Source organism: Limulus polyphemus, unplaced genomic scaffold (assembly GCF_000517525.1).
Source record: "Limulus polyphemus unplaced genomic scaffold, Limulus_polyphemus-2.1.2 Scaffold503, whole genome shotgun sequence".
Lineage (NCBI taxonomy): Eukaryota > Metazoa > Arthropoda > Merostomata > Xiphosura > Limulidae > Limulus > Limulus polyphemus.
In genome coordinates this window covers 140,873-158,423 of record NW_013666113.1, presented here as the reverse complement: position 1 = coordinate 158,423, position 17,551 = coordinate 140,873, and the positions used below count along the sequence as shown (strand labels likewise).

The following is a 17,551-nucleotide window of genomic DNA, read 5'->3' as shown; positions in this document are numbered from 1 at the left end:
TAGGTGTTGTAGGAAGCAGTGTTGTTATTTCACTGCCAGAATGTTATTTCCCTCCAATATTATGTGTTTTGTGTTGTACAGGATGTAACTTGCACTACTAAAATATCTGTTGTGACATATTTTTAGAATATATTAATGTGTCCTTGTAGTTCAATAAACAGTAGTTACTTGATGAAACAATAATGCTGGTATTTACAAATTTTCTGAAAAAAACATCATTACTATGGTAACTGTCAAATAAAGCTTTGTTATTCAAAAATAGTCCAAAATACAATTAATAATATGAAAATTAGTACATTTTAAGATTTTGATCTGTTTTCCAATTTTACCTACCCATACAAAATCCTATATGTAAAAAGTGTAATGCGAGATTTATATTTTTTTGCCAACACAATTTCCCAGTAACATAACGCCATACACTGTTATCATTGTGTAGAATTTATAACTGCTGCTGTTTTGTTCGAAATATGTAGAACGTAAACATACATTCAGAATTTAAAAAAAAGAACAACATAAAAATGAGAAAAGAAAAAAAAAGGTTAAGCCTAACCTATTAACAGCGGCAGGAATATATATGACCTGAGAGGATGAAAATAAATCGAAACTGTGGCCCAGCTTACAGTAAGACCAAAGTTATCGTGGTTCATTCAAGTGCTTTATTGGAATATAGTTAAGAATAAGAAAGTTCAACTTGAGGCCAATTAAACAGCGAAAAAACCTATGAGAGGATGAAGTGCTGTTTGCATACGTCCTGAACGTCTTATCTTAAAGCATTTTCGTGGTGGTTGGTGCACTTAAACAATGTATCAAGAAGTCTTAGAAACCAGTATTGTGGGACTAAACGATTTTGAATCGATGGGGTTGTGATAATCGGAGACCCTAATTTCGTTACATCAGTGAATTAAGCAGAACGAACTTGAACTGAAACTTATTTTGAAAAATCGGAAATACTGGTTGATATTTTCGCGACACGTGTACTAATAAGTAATCGATTTCATCGCTCGGCTCTAGGGAGCATGCAATCAAGTATTGTAGTCATATTGAGGCGACCAACACTTGCGACTAGTCCAGTGGAAGACTGTCAAGAAAGAGAAAAACTTGTGGAATTTATGGGACCAGATAGCAAATTGCACTGGAACAAACATTTAAAAAGGCATTACATTAACAAAACAGAATAGTTTTCACCCCCACGCTGCTATAGGCACAATGGATTTGGGTTGAATACTAAGGAAAGTAATAATGAGCGATTATCATCACCATGTAAGGTACTCATTAGTCTGACTAATTCTATCTGGGTATTGACAGAGAGTTATATCATCTTTAATCTGCAGGTTCAGGTTAATGACCATCAAAAACTCAGTTCTGTGGTGAGTGATTGATCTGACAATTACAATGGAAAACTTTCTCAATAAAGATATACCTTAGTTTCTTAGAATACATCATGTGCCATGAAAATATCAGGAACACGTTTGGCTGCAGTCTAGGTACAAAAAAGGAAAGTGGGAAATGCGTTTTTGACATTTATGTGAGTGAACATTTCCTACAAAACAGAATTATTCTACTCAGAAGACATTTACAAAATAAATACTGTGTAAATAAGAAAACTATTAAGTTATTGAAAATGGTTCATAGACGGGCTACTAGGATGATTCTGGAATGATTATCTTGTAGGGATAGTCTTATGCCACTTATCTGGGGAATCAGTATCAATAACAAATTCTGATTTCATTGTGTTACACTTAGTAGATGAGAGGTCATAGGATTAAAATTTGAAAAAAAACAACTGTGGGCTCCAGTTAAGATATTCGTATTTTTCTAACAAGGTGATTGGCTTATGAAATGAGTTGCCGTTGGCAACAGCGGAGGCCGGCACTTTGCGAGAGTTTAAAAGAGGGATTAACAATTTCATGAAAAATAAAGAGTGGGCTTAAGTTTTTTCTCAAGGATGGATGTGCAGAACCAGCTTTGAAGGTCCAAATCGTCCGTATGTTATGTCTACTCCTGTAAAACTTTTAATTGTTAGTGCATTTCAATTGAAATACTGCACGATTACGACGAACTGTTGTGGGTTTTACGAAGCATTTTTGTTAAAAGCCAAGATGGCTGAGGCTCTTGACCCTTTTGAAAGGTTAATACTTCAAGTAAATTATTGTTTTCAAAATAACTGACTGTAATAAGATAGGGTTTCACAAAATTTTAACAACATATTTCCTAGTATTTCAAGAAGGTTTTTTTTTAAGAGGTAGATTTACTCATAATAAACTCATTTCACTGATAGGATTGATATATTAATCTCTAAATACATTATGAACATTTCATCGGAAAGAATACTTCATGTCTCTAGTTTAAAATATTGTTAGAAAACAATAGACTATAAATAAAATGTGACTTCATTAATGAGTATCAACAACATATAAATTGTTTTGACATTGCCTAATTGATATTAATACGATCCATTATTCGTTTCGATCAAAAAAGACCTTTAAACACAATGTTTTATTTGTTTGTTGTTAAGCGCAAAACTACTCAAGGGGGTAATGTGTGCTCTGCCCATGTGGTATCGAAACTCGATTTGAGCGTTATAAGCCCTTAGACTTACCACTGAACCACCGGGGATATACAGTGAAGAAGAGATATGTTGATATAAATTTATTTTCTGGAGAGTTTAGCATAATTTCTCCATAAGATAAATTTATATCAATAGCAAGGATACATAAAACTTAAAGTGTTGTGTAGCCTTATTAGCAATTGTAAACAACAATGTAAAAGCTAAGGTAACGAATCCGAATCTACATTTTATCGCGTTTATTACATTTTCCAACATATGTGATAGAACTTTTCAAAATGCTCATTTCAAACGAACACAAGGAATTTTTTTGAATAATAAAAATTAAATTAAATGGTGAGCCTTGTGGTCAAATACATTTTTGTTATCTGTTGTTTTTGTTTTCTTTTAAGGAAAGCAAGTTTGGGATTTCAAACCCCAGTCAACAACGTGTTACTAAATACTTGCTATATCTATAACGATTTATTTATCTACAACCACATTTATGCCTAAGAGAAGGATTTAACGCAAGAAATTTGGGAAAAGACAAATAACCTTTGCATATCAATAAACAATTTTTTTATACAAAAATAAATGGATACATTGATTTAATTATTTTCCATATCAAAAAGTCGTTAATAATGCTATACGACAGAATAAACTTATTTTGTGACAAAACATAAACAAAATCTATTTTATTCGTCTCTCTGTCCCCCAGTGGCACAGCGGTATGTCTGCGGAATTACAAAGCTAGAAACCGAGTTTCGACATAGAAAACGAATATACCCCTTTATGTTATATAAGTTTAGATACTAGTAAGTGGACTGTGCTTAACTACACTTTTTTGAACAGATTATATCCAACTGTGAACCACGTCAATGCTGTATTAGGCTGTTACATTTTGCCAATTGGGGTTAGTGTAGACTAAATTTATATGTAACTAGTAAATTAGAGAACTTTTTACATGCTGGACATAGATAGAGAATACAATGCTTCTCCTTTCTTGAATACTGATATTAGTCTCCTGGCCTGGGTTATATAATGTTTTAAGAAGTATTAGCAGAGCTTGAGTTTGAATACAGATTCAAGCAAAACTACAGTTTGATTGGAATTGCCACCTTCTCCATTGGAACAAATCTTTCATTGAATTTAGACATATGCAGTTGTGTTTTGTTAGTTGTTGCTGAAATCGGTTATCGTCAAAGAAAACACAGTCATAATATTTGTTGTCGTTCAGTTCTTTTGTGAATAAAATGTTTTGTATATGTGTGTGTATCAAAGATGGTGTGATTTTGTCATTCTTTTTCCTTTTTGTTAAATTTTTTTGCCGTTATTTCATGCTATTATTTTTCCCTTATCGATGTTCATACATGCGCATACCATCCCACTTTAACTACTGAAGCAATTTTGCAAACTTAATACTTACCTGTAAGTTTAAGTTTAATCTGAAATTATTACACGATTATAATCCATGCAGTTTTGTCTTTACTTCTGAAAATTTATCAATTTATTTTTTATAATGTCTACTATTTGCGATGCTGTATGAATGTGGCTGAAATTATATGAAATTCTTAAGTGAAACAAGTTAATATATTCATTGTTATTATATATTTCAAGCAACAGAAAGGAAGTTAATATTACTTGCGTATTATTTGTTCAACTATGCAAAAGCGTGATATTTGGAGCTTAAATATGCGATCAGAACATGTAACACTTCCTCCAGAAGACACGCATTTATATGTAAATTTGTATTAGCATATCTGACTCGATGTCTGCTTGGATCTTAAATACATTTAATAACTGTGCTACACAGGCTTGTACATGATATATATATATATATATATACACACACATTTATTTAAACAATTATAACTGCGTAGGTAAATGTCTTTGTAAGAAAACTGGTTTTTACCAGCAGGTGCCGCATATACACAGTATATCAGGTGCTTACCGCTTAGATATAAATAAAAATTAATGACTGAGCAATCTGACTTCTAGAATGGTAATAACATAGTGTGATTGAGTAAGGTAAGTACTTTTAAGTGCCAACTTTTTTTTTTTTTTTTATATATCATGTTTTAAGATGAAATCTTTAAATCTAATTTCTTAGAGTGTTAGCTAATCGAATTTTGTGAGAGAGGTGACTTTACATAAATTTCACAAATAGTAGTGAGAAGGCTGAACTATAGTTTAGTAGTTAATTTATCACTTTATGCATATGTAATCATAAAGAGTCGATAAACTATATATACTATAAGTATAACTTATGGATGGCCAAGATACTCAGTAGGCATATTATAAATATGCACGCTAAAAAATCAGTAATGACAGAGAGTTTTACTTTAAAAGATGATTGCTTCTCGCTTTCATTTGTTTTATGTTTCTCTATCCAACAACTCCAAAATTTTATTACATGCATTCATAGAGTACACTAACTTTCAGTCAGGGTAAAAGAAATGTTATAAAAACAGGTAATAAAAAAAACATTTTTTAAACGTAAAATGATGTAGGGATGATGGGGCCAAAAGGAATGCAAACAAAAAAATATAGGGATGATACAGCTATACATAGGTCATCCCTACGTTTAATATTAAAATTTAATGTTACACTGTAAAATGCATACTTGACTTTAATATTACTGCAGTTGGAAGTCATATATTCCTGATTATTGGTATACAGTTTATCAAAGTATCATGGTCATGTTGGGGTAGACATTAATGTAGTGTATCTAAGAGCTTAGGACTTGTGTACAAGGAAAACGAAGTTGAGTAAAAGTATGCCTATTACTATAGACTATTACACACTCTTGCTATGAGGCATTTGGATTGACTGACATCTAACTATTTTGTATTCATGTATTTTACAATGTAGCATTAAATTTCAATATCAAAAGTCATGTAGGGATGATTTATGTGTAACTGTATCGTCCCTATACTCTTCTTTGCATTCTTTTTGGCACTGCCATCTCTACATCATTTTACATTTACAAAATGTTTTTCATTACTTTAATATACAGAAGTTATGACTGGAATGGAATAGAAATATACCAAACCTATGTTCTGAGACTTAATTTTCATATCTATTAATATATTGCAGTCTTCAGATACAGTTGATACACATTAAAAAATTAAGCTAGCGTTTAAGAAAGAGTACTTAAAAGTTAGAATGATTTTTCTTTAACCAATGAATTGGGAGAATTTTATGAGGAAGAAACAGCTTTGAGATAACAAAGTTTGGAGACTGCTTGAAAGGGTAATTTGGGGGGGGGGGGAGATATATAGTTTAAAACATTAACAAATGTATAAAAATACGACAATGTTTTGTCATCATCAGGTACATCCCAGATTATCCCACTATCTCACCATAGAACCTTTTCCAATAAGTTAGTATTGTATCTTAATAATGAAGCCAAATGTACATGGTATTCCAAGTGAGGCTTAATTGGTGATTATAAGGGAGAAATAATTGCATCTTTTGACTTTCAATCTATGTCTATAAACACATCATCAAATTCCATTAACTTTACTACTAATAACAGAGTACTGCTTTGGTGGCTTGACTTGTTTATTCACCATTAATTAGCAATACATCAAGATCCTTCAATTCCAAATTATGATAACCCAAACTGATTATCTCCACTTACTATAATTAAAGATAATTTGTCAAATATTTGTACAACTTTCTGATAGATCTAAAGTCATCATTCTGTAATACCTCAATATTCTAAATACAGCTCGGAATACTCACAAATGTATTGTCATTAACAAACTTTACTAAGTATTCTTCTTTCAGTATAACATAATATGAACATTTAAGGACAGGGTACATCTCAGTCCATTGAGACTGTCACATCAGTTAAAGTAAACTTTAAAAGTAATAAAACCTTGTGGACCAGCATTTATCATTTAAATATTCATCAAGCCTTCCTTTAAATTTATTGCATTCACCACATCCAAAGATCAACCAATTTTTTAGAAAAATAAACCTGTCTTAGCTGAAGGTGACTCTTACCCTGCCAAAATTTGTATTTGTGTCCTTTAGTTCTACCATTCTAACCATTAAGTAAAAAAAAAAAAAAAAGAACTATGGTTCAACGTGATTGATATCATTAACAGCCTTAACAGATCCCTCTAACTCTTCTTTTTTGAGAAAACAATATTATAAATCTTAACCTATCCTCATATGACAAACTTTCCATCCCATATATAATTTAGTAGCTCTTTTTTTAAAATTTCTTCCAACAATTCAATGTCCTTCTTAAGGCAAGGAGTCCAAGAGTGAACAAAATACTACAAATTTGGCCTAACTAGTGACAAATATAATGAAATTATAGAACTTCTTTGGACTTGTATTCAATATGTCTGTAAATAGAACCTAAAATCCTATACTACTACAGCATACTACTTGGATGGCTTGAGAGACTGATCAATCACACTTCAAGATCTTTTTCTTCCATAACATTGTTATACTTATGATTTAAATTATGATTACCTTGCATTTATTGAGAATAGAGAGGTGATTATCAAACTATGAACAATGCAGTCTAACAAGTGCATTGTAGATAAGCTACTCATTTGTTAATAGTGAGATAATAATAATAATAATAATCAAATCAGAATAGAATCGGAGAATGGTTTCTGAAATGGTTCATACCTTTACTGATGATTATCTTTTATCTGTTACTGATTAGGCTTATTGAAAATTAGAAACAACAACAACAAAAAAGCAACAGCATATGTAAACTAAAAGTGGTTTTACTGATGCATAAATAAGAACAAGCTGAAAAAGATTAGTAATTGATTTGTATGTTTGTACATGTATATCCATTTAGGAAAAGTAAGAATGAAGCATGAGTTATATTCTAACAAATTACTCAACAATTATATGTAACACTCTACCACCTTAGGTTTGCATTTAAATGCTACCATTAAAATGGACACATTACAAGCTTATTTTCACAGTCATCTTGTCAGTTCCATTATCATAACGTTAGATTTTACAACATGACGTTGCAAAAAAAACAACAATAAATGCAGTCATAATCTAAGTGTTGGAGATAGTTGAAATTGTATTTTTTATTATTATTGGCTAATACAATCACTACTGATGTTATGACATTTTTGGTTAAGTAGTTTTCCCTTCAGTTGGGGAGTAGTTTGTAAGTGAATGTAAAGATACTTGTCATCCTAGGAAACTTGTAGATATAATTTATTGGTGAATGCCTGCTTATAGCACTGGTAACAAAACTTACCAGAAGTATAGATTATTCATTGTGGATACTGGAAATGGAACAGCAAATATGAATAAAGAGAACCTTTGAATTAGAGTAAAGCAGGAAACTTGCATTTTGTTGTCAAACAGGTTCTTAACAAGCAAGTAATTGTTTTTGAGGAAATTTCATTGAATGTCATAGAAACAATTGGTAATCCTGGTAAGTCTTTTTCACCATGTTAGAATGTAACGAAATTCATGAAACTTGTTACTTAGATACTATTCTTAAATAGATCTGTAGTGAGACCCAGGACAAGTGTCGATCCTTGATGAACATCTGTGCTGTAGCAGAGCTAGTAGTACTATAGATTTGACCTTTGCTTTTGTCAGATGAATATTCTTTTAATTACACGAAGAAAATTGGGTTGACTTTCATCCATCTTGCCATGCCATTACTTTGGTCATGTCATCTGATTCAAATAGAACATTTTTCCTTGTTATTTATAGGTTTGTTTCTTTGGAATGGAATGAATAAATAGGTTATAATTTTTTTTTTATAGCAAAGACTATTACCTTATTGGAACTTAATAGATGAAAAATGGAGACATTGAAGTATTTATTTTTCATTATTAAAATAATGTTTTTTTAGTTAAGGAGGGTTTACATCAAAAGCCAAAAAGTTTCTGGAGGGGTAACTTTTGTTTTCCAAATGAGAACATAAATTAGATAAGATTTGTATCCATGTAAATATGTATTTCTGTACACGAACAAATAAATTCGAAATACAAATTGTGCATACCAAATCTGCATACTATCCATCGGAGTAGTATACCAAAAGATAGATTAGGTCTCTACATCATTCGTGGATTTTCCCTTTTTTTCATTGAACTTACAAGTTTTAGTGAGGAGGGGGGAACCCAAATAATTTGTACAATGATTAGTGGCTTTTGATTACCCAAAGTTCAGGATTACTGTTGTACTATAAATTATAAAAGTCCAATTTTATTGACCAATGTCAGCAAAGTGTTTACTGTATTGAACTTAAGCTGTAATTGCCTAGGATTGTTCTTACTAGGATGTTAATACAGAAATAAGAGTTAAGTGCTTATTAAACATTGCCAAAATGTTAGTTGTTAGAATATGAAAGTCATTAAAACCCAAAAAAAGTTCAAGTTTTTAGCATTGCAGTTTATTTTGACAAGTAAAATGCTCATTACATCATAAGCTTATCTGGGGCATTGTAATCCCCATCATCCATAACATTGTCTAGCAAAAACTTAAAGGAGTTCAAACTACCAGACACGCCACGTCTTCTGGCAAACTATTCCACAAGTTAAGTTTTAAAAATGATAGAATTTTGCCTAATAATCAGTCTGATCCTGAGCATTTATTTTCTTTAAAATATTGGAATTTTTCCTCAACCTTATCTTTTCACCACTTAAACCAGTCTCTCATGGGGAGTTTATCTGATCTTCTAGTGATTTCTAAGACCTTAATCTGGTCATTAATTTAAGCTTTGGTGGTTATGGTAGGTTGAGAAAATAAGCAAATGGAAGACACAAACATGTTCATTGATCTGAACAGGGCAAAAATTAATTTGTTTTGTGTGTTAAAAACAGTATATACGAAGTTTAGTGTAAATTGAAATTGGTAAGTTTATAACTTCAACATTTTTTGGGGTAATTGGTCATGGAATGACCCACAAAAGGAGAATTTTGGAAGTTGTAGACTTCATAATTTACCTGTGTTTTAAACAAGGTGTTAGATCTTTCTAAAAAAAAAAGTTTGAAAGGTGGCATTTCGTACATATTGCTCAATAAAATAATTTTTTGGTAGAAAGCGGTGGATAATCATGAATGAGTGTTATTTTGACTGAAAGAATTTATCTAATTAATGGAGTCATTCTAAGATCTCTTTTGGGATTGTTAATTGATTAATAGATTGATGCCCATCTGTTACTTTGTTTTTTCAATTTAGCTGTGATTAGCATTTTTTACTGGGCAAGTGCTTCTTTCTCCAATTTGTTCTTAAGTGTAAGATCAGACTTTTTTTTTTTTTTCAGGTAATTATTTTGGGCAAGATAACCTGGATTTTTCAGGATTATTCTTTGGATATCTTTTGAATTAATAAAAAGTTGCTTAACATGTGTTTGGTTTTAATTCATGCTAAATGCTGGTCTTTTTTTATCAGTATGTGTATATATATATATGTGCTCTTGCTAATACAGATATAATATTTCAAAGACAGGGTATTACATATAACTCATAATCTTTCATCAATATATTGCAGAGTTGTATTGTACTGCAGTCTCCAAAATGATTGGCTTAAGAATATTACGCAGCACTAGCTCTTTGATACCTGAATTTCAGACTAAGTGTTGGGTTCGTTTATTTTCCGAGAAAAGAAAGATTATAAAAATATGTGTTATTGGTAGTGGACCAGCTGGCTTTTACACAGCTCAACAACTATTAAAGGTAAGAGCTTTTAAAATTTTGAAATGAATATATTTTTTTTTTCCATTTTTAAAAGGAAACCGGCAATGATTTTTAGTTGTGTAAAGAATTTTTTTTTTTTTAATGGTAATCAGACTTCTGCAATTATGTACCTTAAATGATTAAAAAAAAGGAAAACTAATTACTGTTACATATTTAGTCACTTTCAACATTTGTCGTTTACATTATATACACTATATATGTCGGGAGTAATTGAGTGCTATTGGAACATCGAGAACTTTATAACAAAGTTCTTATCTTACTACCCCGACTAGTGAGTGTATCATAGTTAATTTATTCATGTTTATGTATTTACTTTAACTTTTTGTCTCCTCAAGCACAGGATAATTCCTTTTTTTTTCACTTTTCTACACCACTTACAACACAATACTGCCTCTATTATACCTTTATTTTTTTTATCTCCAAGACAGTCATACATGTCTCTCCACTTCCTTATTAGGCCTTTATTCAGTTCTGTAGTTTATGGACTTACAATATAAAAGTCTTTGTTTATTTTTCCATGGTGAACAGAACAGATATCCTATTGTATAGCTTTGGTCTAAAATGAAAACAGCATTAACTCTGTTTCACACATTTTAAAAATTTTTACTTGTAAATTGTGAATTCAAAAATGAGTTTTTTTTCTCTTCATGTCATAGTTGATGTTTCTGATTCTGAAAATAGCTTATCATTTGTCTTTCTAGTATAATCTGTCTTTGCAACAGAAGATTAATCTTTAAAGCCTTAATCATGTATAGTTTACCCATAATCTATCAATCTTATAATGTTTATTTCCTGAAGCTCATTTGATTTATATAGAATCATAGTGTTTCCATGGTGATACTTCTGGTGAACTTCATTTTAAAATGAAATACCGTTTGTTTTTGTTGTTTTTTCTGTGTTTGCAGAAATTACCCAAACTCTTGTAACAGCTGCATTATACTTTAGTTAATAATCAACTCTATCTGCTTTTAACTAATTTTTCTATTTGCTTTAGGGCACACTCTGTCTGGTTTTTAAACAGGTTAAAAATTAACTTATTAAGTTAAACTTTAAAGAAATTTGCTTTTGCTCTAGAAAAGAATAAAACCTAATATATTAATAAATTCATAATTGTTTAATAATAAGAAAATTCATGGTTGGACAGATTATAATATTCACTTGTCATTGGCAGTGACTGGATCTTGTATCTGATATTGATATAAATATATTTTTTTCCTCACATTTGTTTTAAAAAGTTGTTAGTATATTATATTCTATTATTAAATGACATCTGACTTTAACATTGTAATCATCATTCCAAGGACTCCAATGTAGAAGTGGATATCTATGAAAAGTTGCCAGTTCCATTTGGATTGGTGAGGTTTGGAGTGGCTCCAGATCATCCAGAAGTGAAAGTGAGTTTGTACAAAAGGTTACCGAATTAATGGTTTTACATACGTAGTAGGCTTCTCCAGTTTAAGGTGTTAATAATCGACGAGTGCAGTTTGAGCTGAATTTGATTAGTACAAGATTAAGTTGGGTACACAATCTGTCAATTCAGGTATAGTTAAGGGCAGGGATGTACAAATATTGTCTCCTGTTTATGAAAATTTCAACTGTTGAGTCAAAACCATTGTATTAGTTTAATTTATGAAGAGAGAAAAAATTTAACTAAACCATTTTGAGAGAGAAACTGAAATGAAACGTGTGACGCTTAGTTGATACCCATTCCAATGTGAATTATGTCTAGAATTGTAAACCATTATATTTTTTATACATGCTTGGCTGTTATGATTAGTTTTGCACAAGCATAGGACAATTAAAATTGTATGAAGTCAAACTAATAATGTAAAGTTGTAATGAGGAATAGATTTTGACCTTCGATAGAACTAATTTGCATAATTTACTGATAATGTCACCATAACTACTAGTTGACTTGCATGTAGTTAACAAATATGTTACATAGAACTGGTATTAATGATTTTATATTAAAAAAATTAATGCTGTTTGTATACAGGTAATTGTTATGAGGGATATTTGTACAGCTATGTACAGCAAGTTTGCATTACAAGGGCACCCTCTGGTGGCCAACTAAAAGAACTGCAGCTGACTTAAGCAAAACAGATCTTTTTTATAACAGCTGCCATTCCGAGCAGTTTAATATTCATAATTTTTTTAACATAAAAAATTCTTTATTAATTAAATATACCTAATAAACATAATACTAAATAAACAGTAAAACATAACAGATTAACATTATCAGTTTGATAGTAAAATAAGCATGGAACCTCAAGTATAATAAGTTATACAAGAAAGATTGTTATAATCACTTTTATTTCATTATTATTATTATTATATTATTATACCAATACTGTTAGTTAATTAAACATCTGTGTTGGTTAGGCGATGTGTATAGTTTTACTGGTACTTTTTTTTCAGTATCAAAATTAGTGTTAGTGTATATTTTATATTTATTCTTCCATAACACATCTCTTGCATCTTGTACACTAGGTATCCAATACACTTTATTGAAGCAATGCAGCCCTAAATTTACCTACCCCTGTCCTTCACCATAATGATTTGCTTCAATGTACAGAAGGAGCAGCTATATATTATGTTTAGGTGGTGTTTGTGTTTTGTTTTTTTAGTATTATATTTCGTTTAAGTAATGGCCTTTATGCAGATCAAGATAGATTTTTTTTTTTTTAATATACGGTTACTATTCAAACATTGTCAAACAGTTTCTTTGTATCAACTGAAAAAAAAAACACACTGCTTAAACATCACTTGCTGAACCTTTGAACATTATTTATAACTATCTTGGAATTCCTGGCTAGCAAATGAATATTGGAGCCTTCAAATACAGCTATAATGATAATATATACGTGCACTAAACTCTGGTGTCGGTTTTTGCCAACATTGTAAAAGGTACATACAGTATCAAATGGTGTATGGAGATGTAAAGACTGTAAAGGTTTTGTCAAAATTTCAAATTAAACAGACATAAAACTGAAAAACATAATAATAAAACTAAACACCAAGCTTTCAGCTTTCTTGAAGAAAAAAAGTGATGCAAAGAAGAAGAACTTGCTTTTAAAAAGTTAAAAATATACACATGTCACTTGCATATGTGACATGAAGGGAATACACATTAGTGAACCATGCACTTGCTTTGTGGAAATTCTGTTCTTACAACAGCAGTTTTCTTTAGTTTTTATTATTGATTATCTGTGTGTAGTGTTTGACAGGAAAACTTAAAAGAGCTTGCTTTCTTAGCAAATGATGGTTCAAGTAGATAAAAACCCTTTTCAATATATTTATGCTGGGGTTGGAGTGTGTTCTTTAACTTACTACATAAAACTTTAATAGGAAAAAAAGGTTGACACTTCACAGGTTATGGTCTGTTTTTATTATCTGTGTTTATTATCAGATAACTTTTCTTTAATTCAGTGTCACTGTGCAAATGGTAACTTTTCTTTTTGTCAGCATGTTGTGTTGGTGTGTGTCTACAATTAAAAAAAAAAAAACACACACACACACACACACACACACACACACACACACACACACACACACACACACACACACACACACACTATATTGGGTTTGCAAGAACATTTTTCTTTATGAACTTCATCAACATAAGCAGTATTTGCACAGTGTTAATCATAATTGTTCTAGTAATTTAATAGTTTTTTTATTTCTATCAAAAAAACAAATGTACCATTTGACCGGAATGTTGCACACCCATCATAGACTAATTGATTAATGTGTAGCAGATATACCATCTGAGCGGAATGTTGCACACCCATCGTAGACTAATTGGTTAATGTGTAGCACATATACCATCTGAGTGGAATGTTGAACACCCATCGTAGACTAATTGGTTAATGTGTAGCACATGTACCATCTGAGTGGAATGTTTCACACCCATCATAGACTAATTGGTTAATGTGTAGCACATATACCATCTGAGCGGAATGTTGCACACCCATCGTAGACTAATTTGTTATTATGTTCCCTCAGACTGATTTTTAAAATACAGAAACACAATATGCAGCAAAATTCTTATGTGTACATTTTAATGGTTATTTAGGTTTTTAATAATATCTAATTTTTTGTTTATATAAATGAAAATAATGTTTACTTTGCAGAATGTCATCAGTACTTTTACAAATACTGCATCTAACAGTCGATGTAAGTTCTATGGAAACGTTAACGTTGGTGAAGATGTGACATTAAAAGAACTTCAGGAAGCATATCACATGGTCGTTTTGGTATGGTATAAGTTTATTACTGAATTCTAATATCTTAATAGTATTTTAATGTAAAGATAATTTAGCAGTATTAATTATTTGGAAGTAAAGGATGAGTATTGTTAAGGTTCTTAAATGTGCATTGGAATAATAAGACACTAAAATTAATTTGTCAGCTGTTATAAGCACTTGTTTAGAAGTCATGTTGTGCATGCAGTTTTATGATAGTAGATGTACATTAACATGGCATGTATTAGGAAAGCAACATGACTTTGAATGGCTCTTTGTGAGATACAGAATTGATTCATGCAGGGAATGTTGTGCATGTGGAGACTAAGATTGTTACACTTGATGCTTCACAGAGGACTTTGTCTCCTTAAACTTCAGAAGTCCAAGACATGTTGAAATGGTGAGGTGTGGTGGAAGGTACATAACACTAAATGTGAATAAGAAGGAGATATGTGCCATTTCTTTCATAAAGGGTTTCATAATCAATAGTGGATTGGTGTTGTTACCAGTAATATTACATCCAATAAGGTCACATCAACTTACTCAGTGTGATTGAAATGGGAACTCGGTATTCTTTCAAAGATGGCATGTAGACTGTTGGTACCAACATATTCCATTGGTTATAAAACACGTGCTTGAGCCAAAACCTTGAAATGATTCAATGAGTGAGAGGTTGAAGTCACGAGTGGTGTAAACACTATATATATTTTTATGTAATAAACTTTCACTTGAGCTGAGAACATGATCCAGATTTGTGACTCTGTTGACGAACGTAACATACACATTGCAGATGACTAAATGGGAATGCTGTAAATTAAATTGACCATTAACCACTGAACAGTTGCAAACATATTGATCAAAGTTTTATAAAATTTATAATAAATTCATAGTATTACTTTATTTAAGGTCAAAGAATATATCAGTAAATCTAACCCAAAAAAGTTTTGAAATGTGTGAATATTTTATTAAATATTTAGTGTAACAAACCAAAATAAATAAATAAAATGAAGAAAAATAAAGTGAGTATGTAGTCTTGATGGGTTGAGTTGATAAACATGACAATTTCTATTTATGTTTATTCATAAACATGACAATTTCTATTTATGTTTATTCATACTAAAGTGACTTCCAGTTTAAAGAAATAAAATAGTTATAAAACTAAATCTTTAAGAAATGTAGAAATTAATTGTATCCTAATATTTTAAGTTCTTAATTAATTGCTTTAATAAAAACAGAATTCAGAAAATAGACACCTAGCATTTTTTTTTAATGAAAGACAAATCCGTACTCTTCAACTAATTATCTTAATTACCTGGTTAATGAATAGCAGATATACCATTTGACCAGAATGTTGCACACCCATCATGGACTAATTGGTTGATGTGTAGCACACATACAATCTGAGCAGAATGTTCCACACCCATCATAGACTAATTCGTATTGTATATACACAATGAATATTAGAAACAATGTTCATAATGTTTGTTATTATAAGTGGATGTTTGGAAATAAATTCCAACATTTTAGTAAAAATAATATATACAGAATAAATACACAGTCGGTAATCATTCATTCTAAACTTGAATCCCTGAAGTCTGCACATAGTGATTATGTATGTTGTAATGTTTAATCTGTCAAAATACTTTATATTGTAAAAGTTTGGTCTTAAATAGTAGGTTTTATTTAGCAAAATTCAGTTCATCTTTTTTGAAATTGATGTATTTGATGAAAAAGATAAGATAAATGGATAAATAGATATGGTTCATAAGTTTAGACAGATGTTTTATAATTTTTAACTGGTCATGTTTAAAGTGCATAGTACTAATTTCAATTAATTTCAGAGTTGTGTTTTATAGTGCTTCACCCTATCTAATTAATCATTTTTATAGAGTTATGGTGCTGAAGAAGACCGTTCATTAGGTATACCAGGTGAGGTATGGTTCTTTGTTACTTTTGATAAATATATTTAAAAGTTAAATTAGAAATATGAAAAATTTAAGCTAGAATTGAGAGTTTGAGTCTTCAACAACATGAATGTTGAAGACTCTTAAAATAATTTTAGACTTTGAAGATGTAACTTTGGGAGTAGTAGGGACTTTTACAGTATTTAAAACAATCTTTAAATTAACCTGAATATGCTACATACTTAATACTTTTATTTTTGATACAGAGCAGAGGAATATTACTCTGTTTACTGTCTCACTTTTTTTTCTTTGAACGTGCTACTGATTTATTCTTGCCGCTAACAACCACGTAAGGGTCTAAACTGATCAAGTATATTTAAAGTCCACACCTCATGATTTGTATATTCTTTAGTTCCAAGTCTTAATTTTGTTATTAAGGCATTCAAAACTTATTTAACTTGAATAAATGAAGTACATAATATCTCTATCTGTTAAGTTCCTTAATACATACTGATCAGCATTTTCACTTGGAAATATGGCATTTAAACAATGGAATTCTTTGAAGCTCATCCAAATTTTATATGATTTATTGATAATTTGCAAAATTCGGATAATTATTTCAAACTGTCTTATTATGATGGCCTTGTTAAAGAATAAGAAAATATTTTTCAAAGCAGTGTAAATGAATATCTACTGAGAAACCTTTTTTCAGTGATGTTGTTAAGTTGAACAATTGTTATTACACAAACCAAGGAATTCTATTCTGTATACTGTCCATATGGATTTCATGTATGTTTGATGGAGATAGGTTTTTATGTTACTCTTGCAAACATAGAAAACTTGGAATATGTCTCAAGTCTGTAATAGTAAAATTAAGATACTTTTCTTTTATGAATTGTGAATGAAACTGTCATTGAATTATTAAAACTTGTCCATTATTGCAGTTTGTAAGGCTGTTTAATTTTAGTTTTTAGCCACTATGTTTTTGCTGGTATTTTAACCCTAAAAGTACAACTTTGCTGGTCTCGATTATAAATTTTATTGATTAACATGTTTGTTTGAAATATTTATAAACTTTAGTTTGATGTTGTTTAAATTATTGTTTGAAAATGATATACTAGTTTCTGTATATATAAATGTATATGTATATAT

General features: G+C 30.5%; 1 protein-coding gene across 1 annotated transcript in view; it reads left to right on the top strand.

Annotated features, from left to right (window-relative positions):
- The first annotated feature begins 4,482 nt into the window (after window positions 1–4,482).
- Window positions 4,483–17,551, top strand: part of LOC106458702 (NADPH:adrenodoxin oxidoreductase, mitochondrial-like) — a 35,271-nt gene continuing 22,202 nt past the window's right edge. Inside the window, exons 1-5 of the mRNA XM_013918245.2 lie at window positions 4,483–4,573; window positions 10,046–10,230; window positions 11,553–11,645; window positions 14,385–14,507; window positions 16,385–16,429. Of these exons, the coding sequence (XP_013773699.2) occupies window positions 10,072–10,230; window positions 11,553–11,645; window positions 14,385–14,507; window positions 16,385–16,429 (420 nt within the window). The 5' untranslated portion in view covers window positions 4,483–4,573; window positions 10,046–10,071. The remainder of the gene's footprint in view (window positions 4,574–10,045; window positions 10,231–11,552; window positions 11,646–14,384; window positions 14,508–16,384; window positions 16,430–17,551) is intronic.